General features: G+C 44.6%; 1 protein-coding gene across 9 annotated transcripts in view; it reads left to right on the top strand.

The window, feature by feature from the left end:
- tnk2b (tyrosine kinase, non-receptor, 2b) overlaps positions 1-23,680 on the top strand; it is a 405,837-nt gene that overhangs the window by 270,664 nt on the left and 111,493 nt on the right. For all 9 annotated transcript variants that reach the window (XM_038816361.1, XM_038816360.1, XM_038816362.1 and 6 more), the window contains one exon: positions 19,068-19,245. In XM_038816361.1, coding sequence (XP_038672289.1) covers positions 19,083-19,245 — 163 coding nt within the window. In that variant the 5' untranslated portion in view covers positions 19,068-19,082. The remainder of the gene's footprint in view (positions 1-19,067; positions 19,246-23,680) is intronic.

The following is a 23,680-nucleotide window of genomic DNA, read 5'->3' as shown; positions in this document are numbered from 1 at the left end:
GAGAAGATGATGACAGGCTGATGAGAACAAGAGGGCCGAAGGGCCTGTTCTGTGCTGTACTGTTCTATGTTCTAAGAGACAGCTGAGGGAGATTTCATTGTGGAAATATAACATGAGATTGAGTTATAGTGTAGTTTAATGATTAAAGAGAATATTGATTACTGTACTACAGATTCAGTATTATTATTTTATTATCTGTTACTTAGTAAAGTGTGCGAACCTAATCAAGTTTAGTAGTGTAAAATAAATTTGTTTTGATTTAAACTTCTTAGTTTTACATTCTTTGTCAACACTACATATCTGGCTATCTTGGAGAACAAGACAAGGAATATAACAGATTTAATTTGGCAGGAGGAGCTCTGACCAAGGCAAAAAGGCTACTCTGAATTTCATTCTCAATGCTTTAACCTCTCCCTTTCCTTCTGATTGACCAGTATCTCAGTATTATTCTGGAACTGCTATATTACATTTTAACCTGTGCACTTTAATGTGTATGAAGATGCTGATCTGTTCTTTGAATCACTTGTGTTCCAGCACACACACTGCTTAGATATTCAGTGTAACATCCACTATCATACATTGAAAATTAAACCTAAATCTAGTTGTATACAAATCACTTTACAAAAATTAATTCTGCACCAATAGTTCTAGAATATGCTCAATTTACTTTGGAAAATCAGCCCAAAGAGACATTCATGCAATGGATAGGAGAAAAGACAAAACTGCAAATTCAAAAATTGATTATTCTGCTCATTCTGGAACTGTAAGAAGTTTATTTTGGGCAAGACTTTGTTCTGAAAACTAGAAAGGGTGTTAATGCAGATTAAGGGCTAGTACCCCAGTGTTGTGGCTTTGAGGATGCCTTTTGAAGACAAATGACTGCTTCTTTTTTTTGGACCATCTGCGCCTGTCAGTATCTGAAAAGAGGAGACAGATTGCAATCGTTACTCTTTTCAGTTACTCAAAGACTGTTATTTCCAGCATTTTCTGTTTCTATTTTGTTCTGTACTGTGAGTGCATGTTGCGATGTGAAGAAAGTTAGTGAGTCCCAATTTTCGGAATGTAGGTTGCATTTTTTCTGATATAAAGTGTTACAATTTATCATCTCTAATTAGATATTCTGTATCGCCTCTTTCATCTGAGTTGTGTCAGTTGACCGGAGCAATCGCAACAAACAATAGAGAACGGTTAAAAAGAATAAACGAAACATTTTTCTGGAATGATGATACCACATTTAGAGATATTGAGAGAGTTTGTTGTGATTCTGCAACTTTGAGGTTATTAGATTTGAAGTTGAATCTGGTAAAAAAAAAATCACTGATCTGCAGGAAAAAACACTACTCCACCACCTTTATAGAAAGTGGAAGGTTGCTAAGTGTACTTTGTTTTTGCAAATGTGGGCTCAAGAAAGCTTGATAAAAGCCTCCACAAAAAGCATCTTGCATGTGGGAGCTCAGCCCTGGGCACATGCATTGGTTTTGGAATGTAACAGGTTTATGCATACTCTCATGTTTATGCTGCTAAGTGTGATGGCTATGGTCTAACAGTTTTGATTGATGGCGTGCTCCTCAGATTTCTATTGTAGATATTTTCTGCATTTCCTGTACTGTACCAGCATCAGTGTGATGCATCACTATATACATTCACCACATAGCTCTGTCTTTTTTCTGAACTTATGCAGAGTCCATGGTCAACCTTCAAGAGTGAACGTGTTTGTACTATGCAATCTGAGCTGTTGTCACATAGAATTACAAAGCATGTTAACTAAAATGGAAAGTTCTGTTAAAAATAATAAAGCAGTGAGAGTAGACCTGGAGTTTTGAAGAGTAAGAGGTGACTTGATTGAAATATATAAATTCCTGACGGGGCGGACGTGGAGAGGATATTTCCTCTTGGGGCGAATCTAGAACTAGGGGTCACTGTTTAAAAAATGAGTCGCCCATTTAAAACAGAGATGAGGTGAAATTTTCCTCTGAGGGCTATGAGCCTCGGGGGTAGCACGTATAGCGAGATTGTCACGCTGCAGGCCCAGATTTCACAGGCACGAAGGAATGGGTGACCACCAGGCAGAGCAAGAGGATTAGGCAGATAGTGCAGGAATCCCGTGTGGCTATTCCCCTGCTAAACAGATGTACCGTTTCAGATACTGTTGAGGGGAATTGCCTCTCAGAATAACAGCAGCGGCCAAATTTGTAGCACCACGGTTGACTTTTGGGGAATTGTTTAATGGGAGTGAAGGTTGGAGTTTGGAGGAAGTACTGTAGATAGCGCATGTGATGCCAACGGTAGGGCATGTGAGAGTTAGGAAAGCTCATTGGGCAGCGAATGACTCAAAGAACGAAATGTTGACAGACGTTGATCACATATCAGAGGACAGTGGAAATGAACCAGATTCTGGGAATTCGCAGACCGACAGTGACTATAAGAAAGAGGAGTTTGAATTTAAAAGTGACAGAGATGAAGAGTCAGACGAGAATTTTGACTTTGATTTCGATTCTGATTATGAAGTAATGGTAAACAGGTGTTACCGAATATACCGTTCTAATTGATCTTGAACAATTGGCAAATCATTTTTCCAAAGATAATAAAGAAGAGAGCAAACCGGAAGAAGAAAATGAATTGGAATTTTCTAAAAGTAATTTGTTACAGCCTCTTGAGGTAAATCCATTGCCATTCCCTTCTGGTGAAAGAAATTCCCAGAGCAGGCTTGCTTTGAAGGAAAGTATACACGATAGCATGGCATTGGCTAGTCAGGGAGAGGACAGTAATGATACCAAGCGAGCAGCTGGTTAACCCACATCTCTCTTCGAGGTAAAAGAAGTAGATAGCAAGGGAAATAAAGTAATCGGTAATCAATTCCTTTTGAAAATTAAGGAGAAGGTAGATGGAGGGACAATCCTGCAACCACATCTGTTAACAACAACTGGAAAGTTCATAGAGCCAATAATGTGCCATCCTCTGATTCTGACAGAATAGAGGATCAATTGAAATCTGGAAAGCACAAGTCATGTCAGTCCGTATTACTTGTTGGAGATAAAGGCTGTGATTACGAAAACTCCGATGAGGAGATCAAAGACCAAGAGAGAAGGTAAAGATGGAGGAGGTGAAAAGAGTCTGTTGGTTAAAAATGAACCAAATATTTTCCTCAGCTTTGACAAATCCCTTTGCAGTTTAGTTGCAGGAGATCCTCCAAATTTGGTTAAACATTTATTGGATACTCAGGAAAGACTGACTGCATTGCACAATAGATGGAAAGGGATAGGTAAAGTAAAGGTACTGAGGGTATAAATGGAGTTGTAGGGAAACACCAAGGAACAGTCCGTTAACTAATCATGATGTAGACATAAGAAACTTTGAACCACTACAGCCACATTCGTCTCGAGTACAACTACAGAGACTGGATCAATTAGAGATTGAAGAACAATGTATGTTGGGAATGTTGTAGAAATAATTGAAACCACAATGGTCCACGGAATGCTAAGTAGAACTTGGGAGCTTGGGAGATTGACAGGCATGTTGGAGAACACATCGGTGCTGGCCGCCCTGTATTTTGCTAGACCATTATCCACATGTACTTATAGCAAAGTTTAATACCCGGAATGTAAGATTATTCTGTTGGAGTTTTATATTGCAACAGCTTAATGTTAAAGGTGTACATATTCCTGGAAAAAATATTGTAGAGACTGGGAAGGGTACTTGTACAATGGGGATGATTTAGATGGGTATGTGTTTGTGTTTTATGTCTTATGTCATAATGAAACGTCTGTGCCCTGAAGTTTCGTTCTTTTGGGGGGGAGGGGGGGGGGGCGCATGTAAGGATCCTCCTGTTGAAACCCTATTTATTCCCTTATTTTCCCTTTCTTATGTTTTTTTTTACTCTTTTATCCATGGGCCTGTGCCTCTAATGCAGACGTTGCCTTTAATTCAGACAGGAGAGATCAGTGATGACTCAGTTTGACTGACAGACTGGTGTCCAGTGAACAGGCTCAAAATGCCCGGCTTTGCTGGCAATAGGCGGTGATTGGTTCTGATTCCTCGGGACAGTTTCTCACTCCCCAGTAAGGTTGGGCTGTTTAGTTTCACTTTCAGTTCAGGAGATGGAAGAAGCATCTCTGAATTTTCTCTCTCAAAGATCTGATGGATTAATTATCTCTGAAACAGTTCAGTGTAGGAACTCTTTTCTTTCCCCAGTAAGGCTGGATGTTATTTTAGTGAAACTGCAAAGGATTGAGATTAAAACTCGGGCTGGTAGCTGGGTTGAAACAGAGTCTTATGAGAGAGGTAGACCTTGAGTTGAAGGCTGAGTTTAGTAAAGGGTGAAATCTCTCTCTAGAAGAAACCCTTTGAGTACTGTCCTGCCAGAAGACCATCACCAACTGTACATGGGTAGCTTTGGCCAAACAGCGTGCTGGGAGGACAGCCTATTGCAAATAATTCAACATCGAAAGCAAGAACCATCCATTTTATCTTAATCCTTATTTTTTTTTACCCTTTTCTACGCCTCTGTGTTTGTCTTGTATGTCTGGATAGAGGGTCTGACAGTAAAAGGGAGAGGGTGTAGATTAGCTTGCCTTTATTCCATTGTAATTTCTGCAAATGTCATCTTTATTTCTGTTATAAATCAACAATAATTGTTTCGGCTTACAAATCTGGGCCGGGATTCTCCCTTCCGGGGGCTAAGTCCCCGCGCCGGCAGGAGAACGGGCGCCAACCACTCCGGAACCAACAGCCCCCGGACGTGCGTAATTCTCCGCACATTCGGGGGCTAAGTGGACACCGAAGGGGTTGGCGCCGCTACAGCCGGCGCCGAAGGAACAGTGCGAGTTCGCGCATCCACCGAAGGGCCAGCGTGATCTTACGCATGCGTGGACCAGCCAGTGTATTTTGCCGCATGCGCGGGGGGTTCTCTTCTCCGCGCCGGCCATGGCGGAGCCCTACAGTGGCTGGTGCAGAAGGAAGAAGTGCCCCCCACGGAACATGCCCGCCCGCAGATCATTGGGGCCCCGATCGCGGGCCAGGTCACCGTGGAGGACCCTCGGGATTGGATACTTCGCTCCGCCTCGACTTACCTGCCAGGTCCCACCGGTATGTGAGTTGAGTGATTCACGCCGGTGGGACTGACCAAAAATGGAAGGCCGCTCGGCCCATCGGGGCTCGGAGAATCGCCGGTGGGGGAGGGGTGGCAGCTGCCAACGGCCCCCGACGGCGTGGTGGGAATCCTGCCCCTATCCAAAACACTGCGCTGGAGAATACGGCAGCCGGCGATGGGGCGGGATTCGTGCCGCCGCCGCCGGAGCTTCTTCGACCTGGCGGGGGGTCGGAGACTCCCGCCCCTTGTGCCTGTAAATTATTGGGCTGCCAAGGGCCATAGATTTCAGGAATTGTATATGAATTATTGGGTAATTCCCTTGTTTTGGGACTTGGAGGGCCTATAATGCTGGAATCGATCACACAAAAGCCAGGATTTCATAACAGGCACAAGAGTAGAAAGGGAACTGTGGCCAAACCATGGCTTATATGGGAAAATAGATATAGTATTCGGTTTAAAAAATAAGCATTCAAAATAGCAAGAAAAAGCAATAGACCTGAGGATTAGAAACCGTTTAAAATTCAATAAAGGCAGACTAAGGGATTGATTGAGATGGGGAAAATACAATATGTATTACTATGTAAAGTTAAAGCGCAGGGTAGTGTCTGGAATAAATGGGTCTTTTTCTGATTGGCAGGCAGTGACTGGTGGGGTGCCGCAGGGATCTATGCTAGAACCGCAATTGTTCACATAATATATTAATGATTTGGACGAGGGAACTAAATGTATTATCTTCAAATTTGCAGATGATACAAAGTTAGGTGGGAACATCAGAGAGTCGTGAATCTGTGGAATTCGCAACCATGAGAAGGGGTGAACTGTGAGGAGGATGCAGAGATGCTTCAGCTGGATTTGGTTAGGCTGATGCAGTACAATGCGATAAGTGTAACGTTCTCCACTTTGGTAGCAAAAATAGGAAGCAGATCATTATTTGAATGGGTGTAAATTGAGAGGGGTGGAAACTCAGTGAGATCTTTGTGTCCTTGTGCATCAGTCATTGAAAGTAAGTGTGTAAATGCATCAGGGAGTAAAGAAACTAAATGGTATGTTGGCCTTCATAGTGAGAGGAATTGAGGAAAGGAATTGGGGTGTTTAACTGCAATTATATAGGGCATTGGTGAAGACATACCTGGAGTATTGTGTGCAGTTTTGGTGTCCTTATCTGAGGAAGGATATTCTTGCGATGGAGGGAATGCACCAAAGGTTTACCAGGCTGATTCCTGGGATGGAGGAACTGTCAACTGAAGAGAGACTATGTCGGTTAGGAGTTTAGAAGAGTGAGAGGGGATCTCATAGAAACTTTAAAAATTCTAGGATTAGACAGGGTAGATTCAAAATGAATGTTCCTGACGGTGGGAGCATCCAGATCTCCACTGAAGGAGAATTCAAAATGTCCAATTCACCTAACAAGCACGACTTTCGGGACATGTGGGAGGTAGCTCTTGGGGTTAAAGGGATCAAGGGTTATGTGGGGAAGGCGGAATCAGGGTATTGAATTTGATGATCAGCCATGATCAATTGAATGGCGTAGCAGGCTCGAAGGGCCAAATAGCCTACTCCTGCTTCTATTTTCTATGTATGTTTCTATAAATGAGCCGTTAAAACTCTCTTCCTGAAAAGGTAGTAAAAGCAGGGGGCGCGATTCTCCGCCCCCCACGCCGGGTGGGAGAATAGCGGGAGGGCATCCTGGCATTTTTCACGTCCTCCCGCTATTCTCCCCCCCACACCCGACCCACGCCATGAATCGCCGCTCGCTCGTCGTGAAACGGGCGCCAGATGCCCGTTTGGGGCATCTAGAGGCCCGATTTGGACGGGAGCACCGCGACTGTGCTCGGGAGGGGACAGGCCCGCGATCGGTGCCCACAGATTGTCGGGCCAGCGTCCAAAACGGATGCACTCTTTTCCCTCCGCCGCCCAGCAAGATCAAGCCGCCACGTCTTGCCGGGCGGCGGTGGAGAAAGACAGCACCGCGCATGCGTGGGTTCGTGCCGTCTGCGCGATGAAGTCATCCGCGCATGCGCGGATTGGAACCGGCAACCCGCGCATGTGCGGATGACTTCGCATTCTCGCGCGACAAGGTCGCGGCCGGAAAGACGGATGCCCGCTCCTAGCCCCCCGGGTGGGGGTGAATTAGGTGCGGGGAGTGGGCTCCGAGGCCGTCGTGAACCTCGGCCAGGTTCACGACAGCCTTCACGAATTCGGCCCCCTGCGGAGAATTCCGCCCAGAGTCTTTAAATATTTTTAAGGTAGAGGTCGATAGATTCTTGGTAAGCCGGGGATCATATATTATCGGGGATAGACAGGATGAAAATTTAATGTTACTATCAGATCAGCCATCATCTTATTAAAATAGCAGAACTGGCCCGAGGGGCAGATTGGCCTACTCCTGTACCTTGGGAGCAGGAGAAAATAAATCTGCAAAATGATTTCACAGCACAAGGAGGGCTAATGAAGTTAGGTTTACAGGTAAAAATGAACTCGCCTATAAATTAATTTGGATTGAGTTTTAAAAACAAAAAAAAAGCTGAAGTTGGATCAAGGAGCCTAGAGGTAAACGAGAATAGCTACAGTGATCAGCACAAGGGATGGAGCGGATTGGTGAGTATCTGCTGAGTTATGATTTAAGTCTTAAGTATATTTCTAATAGTCTAATAAATATAGGCACAGCAGGGTGTCTCAGTCCCACCAAGTACAAATCCGATCTCCAGGATGCTGCTTGTGTCCTGGGGAACTACATTTTCAGGAAGTGTTGTCAGTTACAGGAGATCCAAGTTCTGGGTTTCAGTGCTTGAGCAGCAAACATCACTGTGCTGTACTCATGAGATAGTGTTCAATAGAAAGCTCGCTTCTGGAGGTGGTTACCTTGCAACTTAAGAATGTGCAAACAGGAATAGATGACTGCCAGAAATTTGAGCATCAGGCAGTTGGTGCAGGAGTTTCCTTGAGTGCATTTTGCTCTCTAACATACATGAACCATATGGTATGACGTGCACTAGTAGATTATCAGCTTTAGCTGGTGTATGTTGTAGAAGATTATAATATTGTTGCATCTTATTGTGTCTGAAAGAACGGAATCTTGAAGGTAGGGAAATTGAAGGTAGGGAAATATGAAAAAAGCCCATAATGTGATTAGGTGTATAATTAGACTGCTAATGGATTTGGACAGTGAATCTTCTGAATGACATGTAACTTGGATTTTTAATGAAATCTACCTTATTTTCGACAAATTATGCTGTCCAAATCATTGAATTATATGATGACAGGGACATTGTATAGTCACAGGCTACTGTTTTAGACTTTATTCAAAATTTGTCGAACCATTGATGTCAGCTTCACCATGGTGAGGAGATGCGCATGAACACATTAAATAGGCCATGATGTGGAGATGCCGGCGTTGGACTGGGGTGAGCACAGTAAGAAGTCTTACAACACCAGGTTAAAGTCCAACAAGTTTGTTTCAAATCACTAGCTTTCGGAGCACTGCTCCTTCCGACACTAAATAGGAGCTGAAATAGGCCCCTCAAACCTGCTCCACCATTCAATAAGATTCAAAAATCCAAGTTATGGCTCATCTATTGGTGTTTTGATTTCTAGATTCTCATCGGTCTCTAACCTTAGATTCTTATTATGCAAGGGAATCAATGATCTCTAACCTTAGATTCTTATTAGGCAAGGGAATCAATCTACCTCTTCCTTAAAAATATGTTTTGACCCTGCTTCCACCACCTTCTGAGGTTGAGAGTTCCAAAGTCGCTCAACCCCCTGAGAGAAAATAAATTCTCATCTCTGTCCTAGAAGGACGATGGGCCCCGAATTTTAAATCGGACTTACCCACAAGAGGAAACACCGTTTTCAGGTCCGTCTTGTTAACACCCTCTCATATATTTCAATCAAGTTACCCCTCACTCCTCTAAACCCCAGTGAAAAAGCTTGTCTTTTTCAACCTAACCTCATAAGACAACCTGCTCATTCGAGTTATCAGCCTAGTCAACCATCTTTGAACCACCTCCAATATATTTACATCCTTCCTTAAATAAGGAGACCAAAATTGCACACACCATTCGAGATGTGGTCTCACTAATGCCCTGTGTAACTGAAGCATGGCATCCTTACCTTTATGTTGAGCTCCTCTTGTTGTAAAGGATAGCATAGCATTAGCTGCCTTAATTCCATGCTGTATCTATATGCTAGCTTTTGGTGACTTATGCACAAGAACACTTGTCTCCGTCTCTATCTCAGAATTCTAAAACCATTATCTGTTTATGTAATACTCTGCATTTTTATTCTTCCTGCCAAAGTGAACAACTTTACATTTTCCCACATTATACTCCATCTGCCAGACTGTTCCCCATTCTCTCAACCTATCTGTATCCACCAGTTACCATGCTTCCTCATCTAAGTCATTGACATAAATTGTAAAAAGTAGAGGGCTCAGCACAGACTCCTGCGGGATTCCACTTGTCGTAGGGTGCCAATCAGACAAATACTGTTTTCTGACAGCCAATCTTCTATCCAGGCTAATATGTTACCCCCATACCATGAACGTTTATTTTCCATACTAACTTTTGAGGTGACACCTTCTGGAAATCCAAATAGAGTATGCCGACAGGCTTCCCTCCATCCACAGTTCGTGTTCTTCCTTCAAAGAACTCTCATAAATTGATTAAACATAATTTCCCTTTGATAACACCATGCTGGCTCTTCCCAATTACCATGGGTTTTACTAAGTGCTTAGCTATAATTTTAATGATCAATTCTAGCACCTTCCGCATGACAGACATCAAGCTAACTCGCCTCCAGTTTCCTATTTTCTGCCCCCCTCTTGAATTGAGAGGCTATGGTTGCTACTTTCCAGTTTGATGGAACCTTTCCAGAATCTGGGGCATTTTGGAAGATTAACACAAATGTATCAGCAGGCACTTCATTAAAACCCTCGGATGAAGTCTATCTAGACCCAAGCTCGCAGCTCCATCTGTTTGTTAAATACTGCTTAAGTGATCATAATTTTACTGAGCTGCATTCTCCCCTCCACCTCCTGATTTACAGCATGGAATTTTTTTTGTATCCTCTCAGCTGCAAAGAAAATCAAAAGGGATTTAAAAAAGCAATTAAAAATAACCCTCAGTAATCCTTTGTGCAAGATTCAACCAAATAACTGCAGGTGAAAGCGTGACTGTGGCAAATGGATGAAAGCCTTGTTTTTGAATAATTCAGTTGCCTTGGCAGATGGTTTTCAGTCATTAGGCTGCCTTGACAGAGCTTGTCATGACATTTGGAAGTAACAGTCTCCATTCATTGCTGGGACAGTTATTAAAGCTGATGAGAAGGGACAAATAATAAAGATTATTATTATTATTTTATTAACTGCATGCAGGTTGTACTTCCTTGAATACCCTAATTCAGCCTCCGCCACCCTTTAACCGATCCTTGTTCCACCCGACCCTTCCACCTTTTGAGCAACATAAAACCCATCACGTTTCTACCTCCGTTCAGTTCCGAAGAAGTCATATTGGACTCAAAACAATTTTATCTCTGTTTTTCTCTTCACAAATTTGCTACCAGATCTGCTGAGCTTTTTCAGCACTTGCTGCTTTTATTTGTCTCCTATTCCCTGTTGCTGCCAGCTAGCCAGCCACAAAGTGGAATAGATTATGAAGAGGTTTGACATTCAATTGCATTGCCATCACTGAATAGGGGTTTTTATTAGAAACTGAACTGGACTAGCCATAGAATACTTTGGCTATGAGTACAAGTCAGAGGCTAGAAATCCTGCGTCATGTAACTCACCTCCTGACTCTCCAAAGCCACAAGGTTCAAGTCAGGAGTGTGGTGGAATACATTCCACTTGTCAGGAGAGTAGCAGCTCCAACAACATTCAAAAGGTTGACACCATCCATGATAAAGTAACCTACTTGACTGCCCCCCTTTCTACAAACATTCACTCTCTCCGCCAAAGAACAGTGACAGCAGTGTGTACTATCTACAAGATGGTTGCACTGCAGGAACCCCATAGACAGCGCCTTCCAAACCCACAACCATTACCATCTAGAAGGGCAAGGGCAGCAGACACATGGAAATACCACCAACTGTGTGTTCCCATCCAAGTGACTCACCATTCTGACTTCGAAATATATCGCTGTTCCTCCACTATCGCTGGGTCAAAATCCCGGAACTCCCTCCCTAACAGCACTATGTGTGCACTGACACCACAGCAAGTCCACTGGTTCAAAAAGGCAGCTCATCACCACCTTCTCAAGTACGATTAGGGACAGGCAATAGTGTTGGCTATCCTATGAATGAAAAAAAAAAATTCTTGGATGGAAAAATGCAAAGCTGATTTTCTGAAGTCAAGAATCTGGGGCGGGATTCTCCGGCCATCCACCGGGGCGGAGAATCCCCGGGTGGCGGCACGAATCCCGCCCCGCTGCTCCGGCACGGCTGCTGTATTCTCCAGTGCCAGTTTTCGGCGGGGTTGAAGATCTCACCACGCCGGTCAGGGGCCGTTGGCTGCCCCCCCCCCCCCCCCCCCCCCCCCCCCCCCAGCAATTCTCCAGGCACCGTTGGGCCGAGCGGCCGTCGGTTTCTGCCCAGTCCCGCCGGCGTGGATTGGACATGGACCCACACGGCGGGTCCTGGCTGGTAGGCCAGCTGGTGCGGTCCTCAGGGGGGTGCGGGGGGGATCCGGCCCCCGGAGGAGGGGGGCACGGTGGCCTGGCCCGCGATCGGGGCCAACGATCTGCAGGAGGGCCTGTGCCATGGGGACACTCCTTCCTTCCGTGCTGGCCCCTGTAGGGCTCCGCCATGGCCGGCGCGGATAAGACAACCCCCCTCCCCCTCCGCGCATGCTACAGAATACTCCTGCTGGTCTGCTCATGCATTAAATCACGCCGGCAGTTCTGCGCATGCGCTAACTCGCACAGTCCCTTCGGAGCCGGCTGGCATGTCGCCAAGCCCTCCGGCACCTGGCCTAGCCCACGGAAGTGCGGAGAATTCTGCAACATCCGTTGGCACGAGCCCGGAGTGGTTCACGCCGTTCTTGGCGCCGAGTTAATTTAGCAAATCTCCCAGCCAGAATATCAGTGCCACTCCTGTTTAGATGTAACCCGTCTTTCTTGCCCCAGAGCTCTCAAAATAATTTTATTTTTGTTTGCTGCTGTGCTCTCTTGTAGTTACTTTACCTTTCTTTATATATGTTAACTTTCATTGGAGTTATTTTATCCACTTTTTTCAGGGTCTGTCTGAAAATAGCAAACTGCCAAAAAATAATACAGTGAAGGTAAATGGTAAATTTGCTGGAACCTATTATTTGACTTTAATAGACAAGAAGATGCAGTGCAGTGGAATGATGTTGATAAATTTAGGTCAGAGAAGTTGGATTTCAACAATAACTTAAAACAAGAAAGTGCTGGAAATACTCAGCTGGTCTGGCAGCATCAATGGAGATGCCCATTTTTTTATTTCAGTCTTCCAACCTGCACCATATTTTTCTCTTCCAACCTGCATCATAATTTGCTCTTCCAACCTGCACCATATTTTGCTTTTCATTCAGTGACTTAGCTGTTGCATTTCCCCTCACTCTGGTTTTCTGTACTCTACTTTACTAATCATTCAGTCCACTTTAGCCTCCAATCCCAATGGATTGATCACCAGATGTTTTAGTTTATTGACAAGCTGGCAAAGGTGAATATGTTTTTTTCTCTCATGGTTGTGCCTTTAAGGAAGCAATTTCTCTGATTACCACACGTGAATCAGAGTATTGCTTCTTGTGACTTTGTCTGTGGCCCAGACAGTGAGTCCCTTTTGGCGGTGGCAGGATATGTGGTAATGAATGGCCTTTACATGGAGAAAAGAAAACAACTCTTTCAAAATATATTGAAAGAAAAAGAAACACTCTGCAACATCGCAGAAAATATGTAGCTTGTACCATTTGTGCCAACACCAACAAATGGAAAAATGTGTTAGTCATAACTTTGGCTTCCTTTCCACAATGAAATATTTCTAACTGTAACAGCCAAAAGAAGTGTGGATCCAAGGTCCTTGATTCTGTGTTCTCTGAACAGTGGGAGGTTGGAAGCAAGTTGTGATTTGGGACATGTTCAATGAAAATTCTTAACCTCCATTTGTGCTCAGCTTGCACTAAGCAAATTAACTGTAGGTTTTGTACAGCAGGTTTCAAGACTCCTTTAATGCATTGTATTCTTGGGCAAATTCATACAGTTGGATAATGTAAAATTAGAATGAGTTGCATGCATGTCTTGGCATGCTCCACAAGGCAAATGGTCATGGGCAGTTAGATAAGCAAAGGTTTTGGATGATTGTATTAGTTTGAGTTCAATTTTTTTGTATCGGCATAAAATGACTGCAAAATAAACATGTGGCTAAACTGGTGGTGTAGGAGGGGGGTTTCAGATTTTTGGATATTGGGATCTCTTCCAGGGCAGCTGGGACCTGTACAAGAATGGTTACAACTAAACAGGAGGAGCACTGATATTCTGGCTGGGAGATTTGCTAAATTAACTCGGGAGGATTTAAACTGGTATGGCATGGGTGGAAACCTGAATGTGAGCTTAGAAGGTGTAATAACTGAGGGGGAAATAGAGAACCAAAATAAAAGAACAATCAGGCAGGGCAAATCCCTCAGGCAGAGCAAAAAAGGTGACAAGTGTGAAAAGGGAGGTGGTCAATGCAGGATTGAGGGTGTTAAAGCTAAATGTGCACAGTATACGGAACAAGACAAATGAGCTTTTTGCGCACATTGAAATTGTCCGGTACGTCGTTGTGAGCATCACAGAGACGTGGCTGCAAGTGGTTCAGGGCTGGGATCTAAATATCCAAGGATATGTGTCCTATTGAAAGGACCGGCAGGTGGGCAAAGGAGGCGGGGTTGCATTGTTAGTAAGGAATGAAGTTAAATCGATAGCAAGGACCGATTATAGGATTATAGGATCAGAAGGCATAGAATCTCTGTGGGTAGAGTTGAGGAATTGCAAAGGTAAAAAGACCCTGATGCCTCCAAAATTATGAGGGGCATAGACAGAGTGGATAGTCAGAGGCTTTTCCCCAGGGTAGAGGGGTCAATTACTAGGGGGCATTGGTTTAAGGTGTGAGGGGCAAGGTTTAGAGGAGATGTACGAGGCCAGTTTTTTACACAGAGGGTAGTGGGTGCCTGGAACCCGCTGCCGGAGGAGGTGGTGGAAGCAGGGATGATAGTGACATTTAAGGGGCATCTTGCCAAATACATGAATAGGATGGGAATAGAGGGATCCGGACCCACGAAGTGTAGAAGATTGTAGTTTAGCCAGGCAGCATGGTCGGCATGGGCTTGGAGGGCAGAAGGGCCTGTTCCTGTACTGTACTTTTCTTTGTTCTTGTTCTTTGTTCTTGAGTTATGTACAGGCCCCCTAGCAGTAGTCAGGAGGTGGGCAGAAAATAAATCAGGCGATTGAAAGGGCATGTAAAAAAGGCAATATTAAAATCATCATGGAAGACTTGAATATGCAGGTGGACTGAGTAAATCAGGTTGGTAGTGGATCCCATGAAAATGAATTTGTGGAATGTCTAAGAGATGTTTTTTTTTGAGCAGCTTGTGACAGCCTACGAGGGAACAGGCAATTCTGGATTTGGTGATGTGTAATGAGGCAGACTTGATTAGGGAACTTAAGGTGAAGGAACCCTTGGGGAGCAGTGACCACAATATGATAGAATTTACACTGCAGTTTGAGAGGTAGAAGCTGCAATCAGATGTAACGGGATTACAATTAAAGAAGGGTAACTACAAAGACATGAGGGAGGAGCTGGCCAGAGTTGATTGGAAAAGAGGCCTCGCAGGGAAAACAGTGGAATAGCCATGGCAGGAGTTTTTGGGGGATATTTGGGAGGCACAACAAAAATTTATCCCAAGGAGGAGGAAACATGCTAAGGGGAGGACAAGGCATCCAAGGTTGATGAGGGAAGTCAGGGACAGCATAAAAGATAAAGGAAAAGCATACAAAGGATTAGTGGGAAGCCAGAGGATTGGGAAGCCTTTAAAAGCGAGCAGAGGACAACTAATAAAGCAATAAAGGGGGAGAAGATGACGTATGAGGAAGATAGGAAGAGTTTTTTCAGTATATAAAAGGTAAGAGAGAGGCAACAATAGACATTGGACCACTGGAAAATGTGGCTGGAGAAGTAATAATAGGAAACAAAGAAATGGCAGACAAACTGAATGGTTACTTTGCATCAGTCTTCATGGTGGAAGACACCAGTGGGATGCCAGAGCTCCAGGAGAACCAGGGGGCAGAGATGAGTGAAGTGACCATTACTAAGGAGAAGTTTCTGAAAAACAGAAAGGTCTGAAGGTGGATAAATCACCTGGACTGGATGGATTACACCCCAGGATTTAAAAAGAGGTAGCTCAGGAGATTATGGAATCATTGGTGATGATCTTTCAGGAATCACTGGAGGCAGGAAGGGTCCCAGAGGACTGGAAAGTGGCTAATGTAGCACTACTGTTTAAGAAGGGAGGGAGGCAGAAGACAGGAAATTATAGGCCTGTTAGGCTGGCTTCGATCATTGGTAAGATGAAATAGGACTGAGTCAGCACGGCTTTGTCAATGGGAGGTCATGTCTATCAAATCTGTTACAGTTCTTTGAGGAGGCAACAAGGAAGTTGGACAAAGGAGAACCAGTGGACGTGATTTATTTAGATTTCCAGAAGGTCTATGACAGGGGTGGACAAACTACGACCCGCGGGCCGCATGCGGCCTGCCAGAGGTCTTTATGCGGCCCACCAAGTCATTAAAAAAAAAGAAATTTTTTTTTTTCTTTTTTAAGGTTAATGGGGGGGGGGGGGGGGGGGGGGGGGCTGTTGGGTTACTTACTGGTATAGGGTGGATACGTTGACTTGAGTAGGGTGATCATTGCTCGGCACAACGTCGAGGGCCGAAGGGCCTGTTCTGTGCTGTACTGTTCTATGTTCTATATGAGGCGCCCAGAATCATAACCGGGTGAAGTAATTATTTTACTTAATATACTATGCGGCCCTTTAAAATTGTGAATTTCTGAATGTGGCCCTTGCACGGAAAAGTTTGCCCACCCCTGGTCTATGACAAGGTGCCTCAAAGGAGACTGGTAAATAAGAGCCCATGGTGTCAAGGATAAGATCCTGGCATGAACAGAGGATTGGCTGACTGGCAGAAGGCAGAGAATGGGGATGAAGGGGTCTTTTTCAGGATGGCAGCCGGTGACTAGTGGTGTACTTTAGGGTTCGATGCTGGGACCACAACTTTTTACAATATACATTAATAATGTGGAGGAAGGAACTGAAGGCATTGTTGCTAGGTTTGCAGATGATGCAAAGATCTGTAGAGGGGAAGGTAGTATTGAGGAAGCAAGGGGGCTGCAGAAGGACTTGGACAGGCTAGGGCAGGGGTGGGCAAACTTTTCTGTGCAAGGGCCACATTCAGAAATTCACAATTTTAAAGGGCCGCATAGTATATTAATTCATAGTCCCGGTTGTAACCAATTAGCGTGCGGCATATACCTCAGCGCTTCCCCCGGCGGCATCCTGCCTTTAGCCCACTTTTTGTCTACTTTTCAAAAATGGCGCTTCACCCGGTTATGATTCTGGGCGCCTCATATAGAACATAGAACAGTACAGCACAGAACAGGCCCTTCGGCCCTCGATGTTGTGCCGAGCAATGATCACCCTACTCAAGTCAACGTATCCACCCTACACCAGTAACCCAACAGCCCGGGGGACTGTTATATTTTTATATAAGGTTTTTATATTAACCGTATAAAAAAATTTTTTTTTAAATAAAACATTTTTTTTTATGACTTGATCTTGGTGGGCCGCATAAAGACCTTTGGCGGGCCGTAGTTTGCCCACCTCTGGGCTAGGGCAAAGAAGTGGCAGATGGAATACAATTGTGAAAAGTGTGAGGTTATGCACTTTGGAATGAGAAATGGAGGCAATAGACTATTTTCTAAATGGGAAGATGAGGAAATCAGAAGCACAAAGGGACTTGAGTCCTTGTTCACGATTCTCTTAAGGTAAACATACAGGTTCAGTCGGGAGTTAGGAAGGCAAATGCAATGTTAGCATTCATGTCGAGAGGGCTAGAATACAAGAGCAAGGATTACTTCTAAGATTACTTACTATATAAGGCTCTGGTCAGACCGCATTTTAAAATTCCGGGGGCGATTCTCCAATATGGAGCCCAAGTGATGGCGCTGTCATGAACGCCGTCGTGCCGGGCCCGGGTACGACCGATTCTACGGCGCTGGAGTGGTTCACACCACTCCAGCCTCCTTTCCACCGTGCCAACCGCGCATGCGCAGTTGGGCCCCGCCAACCTGCGCATGTACGAGGGACTTTAGTGCGCTGGCCCAGACTCAACATGGAGTCGGTATTCAGGGGCTGGCCACGCCAGAAAGTAGGCCCGGGGGGGGGAGAGAGAGAGAGGCCGGCCCGCCGATCGGTATGCCCCGATCACGGGCCAGACCCCATCGGAGGCCCCGCCGGTGAAGAAGCCCCCTTCCACCCCCACAGGCCGTCAGCGACCAGGGGTGAACAGCGCCGGCGGGACTCTGTCGTATCGGCTCGCCCCTTATGGGCCGGAGAATCAGCGGCCCCGCCGATTCCTGCGGCTAGTGCCGCGCCAAACGCGCTGGCGCAAATGGCGCCGATTCTCTGCACCTTGGAGAATCGTGCATCGGGATGTCATGGCGTGGTTGTGCCGATTCTCCGGCCCGGCGCGGGGACTCGGAGAATCGCCCCCTCTATCTTTGCTGGATGTCATTCAATTAAAATTAATTTTAAAAAGCAGCTTTGATAGATTCAGGATAAGGACAAATTGCATTAAGGAAATTTCTGGGTTTGTTGTTTTTTTGCTGCTGAGTTCATGAGGGAATACTGATTTTAATTGTCCAAAATACATCCTGACTATCTGATTGAGCAGGAGGAGTAGGAAACAAATGACCAGTTTCCTCTACTCCTTTGCTATGCCTGAGGAGTGCAGATGTTAGGTTTTGGCAAGGTTGGGTTTAACCATGTGGCCCTGATGGATTCCAATATTCAATGCTTACTTGTAGGTTCACACAAGAAATGGACACTTGACCAAAGTGCTGGAGGACTTCTAACTCAGTAGAGCCATGTCATCTGAAGCACTAACTTGAAGAATGAAATTCAGCAGATAACTAACAAATTTGTTAAACAGCATGTGGTTGTTCAGTGCATGGATCAGCTCCAAGGAATGCAAAAAGACCACTTCAGTACCACGCTGCAATCATCTCTGATTTTAGATGAGCAAGTCTGTTATTGGACTCACAACTCGTATACAAGCAGCGGATGAGGGAGTAAAATATAATAAATATAAAGGGGTATTTTACAATACCTTAAAATAAACAGTAAAATTTGAAGCACTTGATTGCGCAATGTGTAGAAACACTCAACTTGGGTCCAAACTCAGCTCAGTTGAATGGGTCAGATGATAGTCACCTTTCTCTGCAATCCTTCAAAGTCTACTGTGACATGATTCTGGGCAATCTTAAGTAAATTCTTCTGAGCAAATTGACTGCAAAAACTTTCCATTATTTAAAACTTAGTAATTCCTCATACACAATGAATTGGGAATGGAAATGTCCACTGGTACTAATTGCTCAGAGTTATAATACAAACTTTATTCTGCATCTATCCAATTGGCTATGGGTACCAGAAGTGTAAAATGGTTCTATTCTCCTGACTAATGTTCCGGGCCTTAAAAAGTACAAGAATTCAAAATTTAAATCAAATGGAGTAATAGAGGAAGCATAGTATTCTTCATGGGAATACATTCCCTGCAGCATTCAAACCACACTTTTATGACCACTGCATGTTTGGCAAATACGATGTTTTGACTTTGTAAACATTTCTTGTAATTCTCTGGCATTTTGTTGTTTCTCACTATCCATTCAGTTAGGTTTTAGTGCCGTTGTGTGCTTCTTTCTCTTCTAGAAGCTCAGTGGGAGCATGCAGTCAGATGAGGGAACAGAGTGGCTTCTTGAACTTCTCACTGAGGTACAGTTGCAGCAGTATTTCCTCCGCATCCGCGATGACCTGAATGTTACTCGGCTCTCCCACTTTGACTATGTGAAAAATGAGGACCTTGAGAAAATCGGAATGGGCCGTCCTGGTAAGTGTTATTCTTTGCAATATTTTTTATCTTCCTTTCTATTGTAGGACTTGTAATGCCAAAACAATCCCACAGGGGATATAAAAGTATTCAAAGTTTTAAAAAGTAATGACTGCTGTATTATCGATATATCGGGAAATGCAGATATATTTCTTGATGCAACAGGCAGTCATTGTCAGTACATCACTGTGTATACAAACTTAACAAAAGGTAGAATAAGGTTGCATAGGATGCCTATATTGCCATGAGATGAACCTCTGACCACATAGTCGCTCCATTACCAAGACTGCTGACTTCCACCTCAGTAATAATCCCTGTTTCTGCTCTTGCTGCAGCTCATCTTCTGCTGAAACCATTAACCATGCATTTGTTGCCTCCAATGTTCTCCTGGCTGACCTCTCACCTTCCATCCTCCATTAAGTTAATGCATCCAAAACTCTGCTTCTCATATCTTAGCTCCAATTCTGTGCTTGCTGACCTATTTTTAGTCCAAGTTTGGCAAAGCTTCAAGTATATCATTCCCATCCTTGTTTTCAAATCCTGACATGTTCACAATCCGTCCCAATCTTTCTTCCCTCCTCTAGCCGTACAACCCTCCAAGATCACTGCATTCATCTGATTCTGACCTATCCTGTGTCCCCATTATTCCACCATCAGTGGTTTTAAGCTACCCGTGCCCTAAGGTCTGTAATTCCCCATCCCTCCCAAGCCTCTGTGCTTCCCTGTTCTCTTTCCTCTTTTAAAATGTGCATTTAAACTTACCCCTGGTAATTTGGTCATCTATCCTAATAGGTGACTTGTTTGATAATGTTCCTGTGAAGTTCTCTTCGATTTTTTAAGTGAATTGGCCACGCTAAATTGCCCCTTGGGGAAAAAAAAAGAATTGGGTACTTTAAATTTATATATTAAAAAAAGAATTATAAACAGAAACTTCTTTAATTTCAAAACGAGTGCTTGGTGGTTAGTTAACAGCGAGCAAAGTTAAATTGACTGACTGATCTGGAATAAGTAGGACATGTGTGGTTTGCACAAAATATTAATTTTTATTTGGTCATGGGAGGGGCAGTCCTTTGGAAACTAGATCATCTGAGAGTACCTGTTTGTTAGAACATAGAAGCATTCTGTGGGATAGTTTGAACCTTTTTTCTTTAATCACAGATTACTAAAAAGCTGTAGCTTCACAGACATTGATTGTTTAAGTACTAGGGATTATTCTATAGTTTTAGTTCTAGCTGGAGAAACAACTCCAAGAATGAACTGATTGTCCAGGTACAAATTTATATGAATATCTATAAAAAAACGTTTTATGCAGAAGTCCCGTTGTTTACCAAATTTTGAGAGAAATATGCACTGAAAGGATTTGGTAATCCCAAATGTTCAGATTCCAGTTTTATTTAGCCTGGATCTATGATGGATATTATGATCCTCGACCAGACTCTGAGGAAATAGATTAGGGACCGATAGCGTAGGAACACGGGCGATTCAACCCATCAAGCCTGCTCCGTCATTTAATACGCTCCTGGCTGAATGCCTTTTGCCACACTATCCCCATATCCCTTTATGCCATTGGTATTTAGAAATCTGTCAATCTCTGCTTTAAACATACTCAATGACTGAACTTTCACAGCCGATCGGGATAGAGAATTCCAAAGATTCACAACCCGCAGTGTTTTAAAATTTCCAACCAGGGGAAACATGTTAGCTGCATATACCCTGGGCCCCTGTCAGGCTCCACCACGGCCGGCGCGAAGAGAATTCCCCACGCATGCATCAAAATACGCCGGCCGGTCTCCACATCGGCGCTTTGGCGCAGGTGCGAATTTGTGCCGTCCCTACAGCGCTGGCTGGAGTGGTGCCAACTCCTCCGGTGTCCACCTAGCCCCCGAAAGTACGGAGAATTGTTGACTCCGAAGTGGTTGGCGTCGGTTTTCCTGCCGGCGTGGGGACTTAGTCCCCAGAAGGTAGAATCCCAGCCCCTGTGTATCTATGCCATTAAGAATTTTGCAGCTTTCAGTGAGGTCACCTCTCATTATTCAAAACTCTCGAGAATACAGGCCCAGTCCTCCGCAGAGACAGTGACCCATGCCGTAAATCGAACCTGGGACCCTGGTGAAGAACCTGTGCTAACCACTGTGCTACCATGCTGCCCTTGGTGAGCCTTCTTTGCTCATCTCTTCTTTCTTTTCTCTCACCATTTATTAAATGCTCAGCACATCTATTCCTCCTACCAAAGTAAAGAAGCTCACATATTTCCACATGATATTCCATTTTCTTGCCCACTCACTGGGCAGAATCGCCGCAAACGGCGAGCTCCGGTTCTCTGGCCCGGATGGGCCGAGCGGTCGCGTGTAAACGGCCGATCCCGCCGGCACCGTCCACACCTGGTCGCTGCCGGCGGGTACCCATCGTGAAGGCTTGGGGGGGGGAAGGGGGCTACGTTTCCGGGGGGGTTTGGCCTCCGATGGGGTCTGGCCCGTGATGGGGGCTCACCGACTGGCAGGCTGCCCCCCCTCCCCCCCCCAATTCCCCCCCTGGCCTACTTTCTTCCACGGCAGGCACCAGAACCCCGGCGCCATGCTGGTGAGGGGGGCCGGAGCACTCCGCGAGGTTACCGTGCTTGCGCTAGTTAGCGCAGGCTCAACTGCGCATGCGCAGGACCCAAGGTGCCGCGGGGTCTCTGACGCCACGCCAAGGCCCCACCCCTGAAAACCACGCGATGCTCCTGCTAGCCCCACGGAGGGGGGAGAATTGGGGTCTGGGAACAGCCGCCAACGCTGGAGTAAAGCTCTCCGGATTTTACTCCGGCGTCGGCACTTAGTCTCCTGTTGGGAGAATCCCGCCCACTAAGTTTGTTCAAATCCCCTTGAAGCCACTTTGCATCTTTCTCACAACGCATATTCCCACCCAGCTTTGTGGCATCCGCGAACTAGGGAATATTATATTTGGTCCCCACATCCAAATCAATGATATATATTGTGAACAGCTGAGGCCTAAGAACTAATCCTTGTGGTACTGCACTCACCATAGCCTACCAATACGAAAATGACCTGTTTATTCCTATTCTCTTTTTTCATCTCTGAGCCAATCCATTATCCATGCCAGTATATTGCCACCTAACCCACATGCTTTAACTTTTCTAACTCACCTCCTGTGGTGTACTTTATCAAAAGCCTTCTGAAAATCCAAGTGCACTACGTCCACAAACACCACTTTATCAAATCTATTACAAAAAATTCCCAACAGATTCATCAAACATGATTTCCTATTCATAAATCCATGTTGACAGTGCCCAATCAGATCATCGTTATCCAAGTGTACGTTTATCATTTCCTTTATAATGGTTTAGTGCATTTTCCCTACTACTATGTAAGGCTAACAGGTCTGTAGTTCCCTGTTTTCTCTCTTCCAGTCTTCTTAAATAGTGACTTGAAATTTGCTACCTTCCAACCTGCAGGAATTGTTCCAGAATCTATAGAAGTTTGGAAGATGATCACCTGTGTGTCCACTATCTCTGAATTGCTACTTTCAACATTCTAGGATGTAACATATCAGGTTCCAGGGACTTATCAGACTTCAGTCCCATTAATTTCATCAAAACAGCCATCTTAGTAATACTAATTTCTATTAAGTCTTCATTTTACCTAGTCCCTTGGATATCTAATTATGGGAGATTCCTATATCTTCCTCAGTGAAGATGAAGACAAAGTAATCATTTAGCTTCTGTCATTGATTTGCCTAATAACAGCAGTAACAAGATATATAATAGGATGCGACCTGCCCAGTAACAGGTTGAAAGAAATGTACCTTGTAACAGCAGTAGTCAGTATTCAAAAGGCCAGATGAGATTAGAAGGCATTTAGATAGAATCAGATGCTTATTAGTAAAGACAGCTTACAGAGACGACTGGAAGATCAATGAGGTACACACATGCTAATGTCTAGAGTCAAGGAAATTTTTTAGGGCAGATAACCAAATACACAGACGGCAGAATCAAAGTGGAGCAAAGGTATAACTGCCAGGACCCTCAGAAGCAAGGGAGATCAATTGACCTCTAGCAGCCTCGGAAGCAGACAAGCCACATTCCAGCGAACAGCCTGAAGGCCAAGTTTTACTTCTAACAGCCTCTAAGTCTTGGAGCCAAAGCAATGTAGAAAACATTTGTAACGGCAGTTTAATATCTTTGCTGGAACAGCACAAGACATTTCCAAGGCTTGAGCGTCCTCCCTGTGTTGTGTGGTAAATGTAAGCTGTGTTTTGACCTTTGGGTCTATTTCATTTGGATGTTATCTGGAGGAAAGGGGAAGTCTTAAGGAGTTGGGGTTCGTAGATATATTTCGGAACACTGGGTACATTCTAAATAAACGGTGTATGTTTAGTAATTCATGTACTTAATTGTGTTAGATTAGTGTAAGTCCTGTTTGTGTGTATTTGTCTT

This window comes from Scyliorhinus canicula, chromosome 13 (assembly GCF_902713615.1).
Source record: "Scyliorhinus canicula chromosome 13, sScyCan1.1, whole genome shotgun sequence".
NCBI classification, from domain to species: domain Eukaryota; kingdom Metazoa; phylum Chordata; class Chondrichthyes; order Carcharhiniformes; family Scyliorhinidae; genus Scyliorhinus; species Scyliorhinus canicula.
This window is presented reverse-complemented; position numbering and strand designations above follow the sequence as displayed.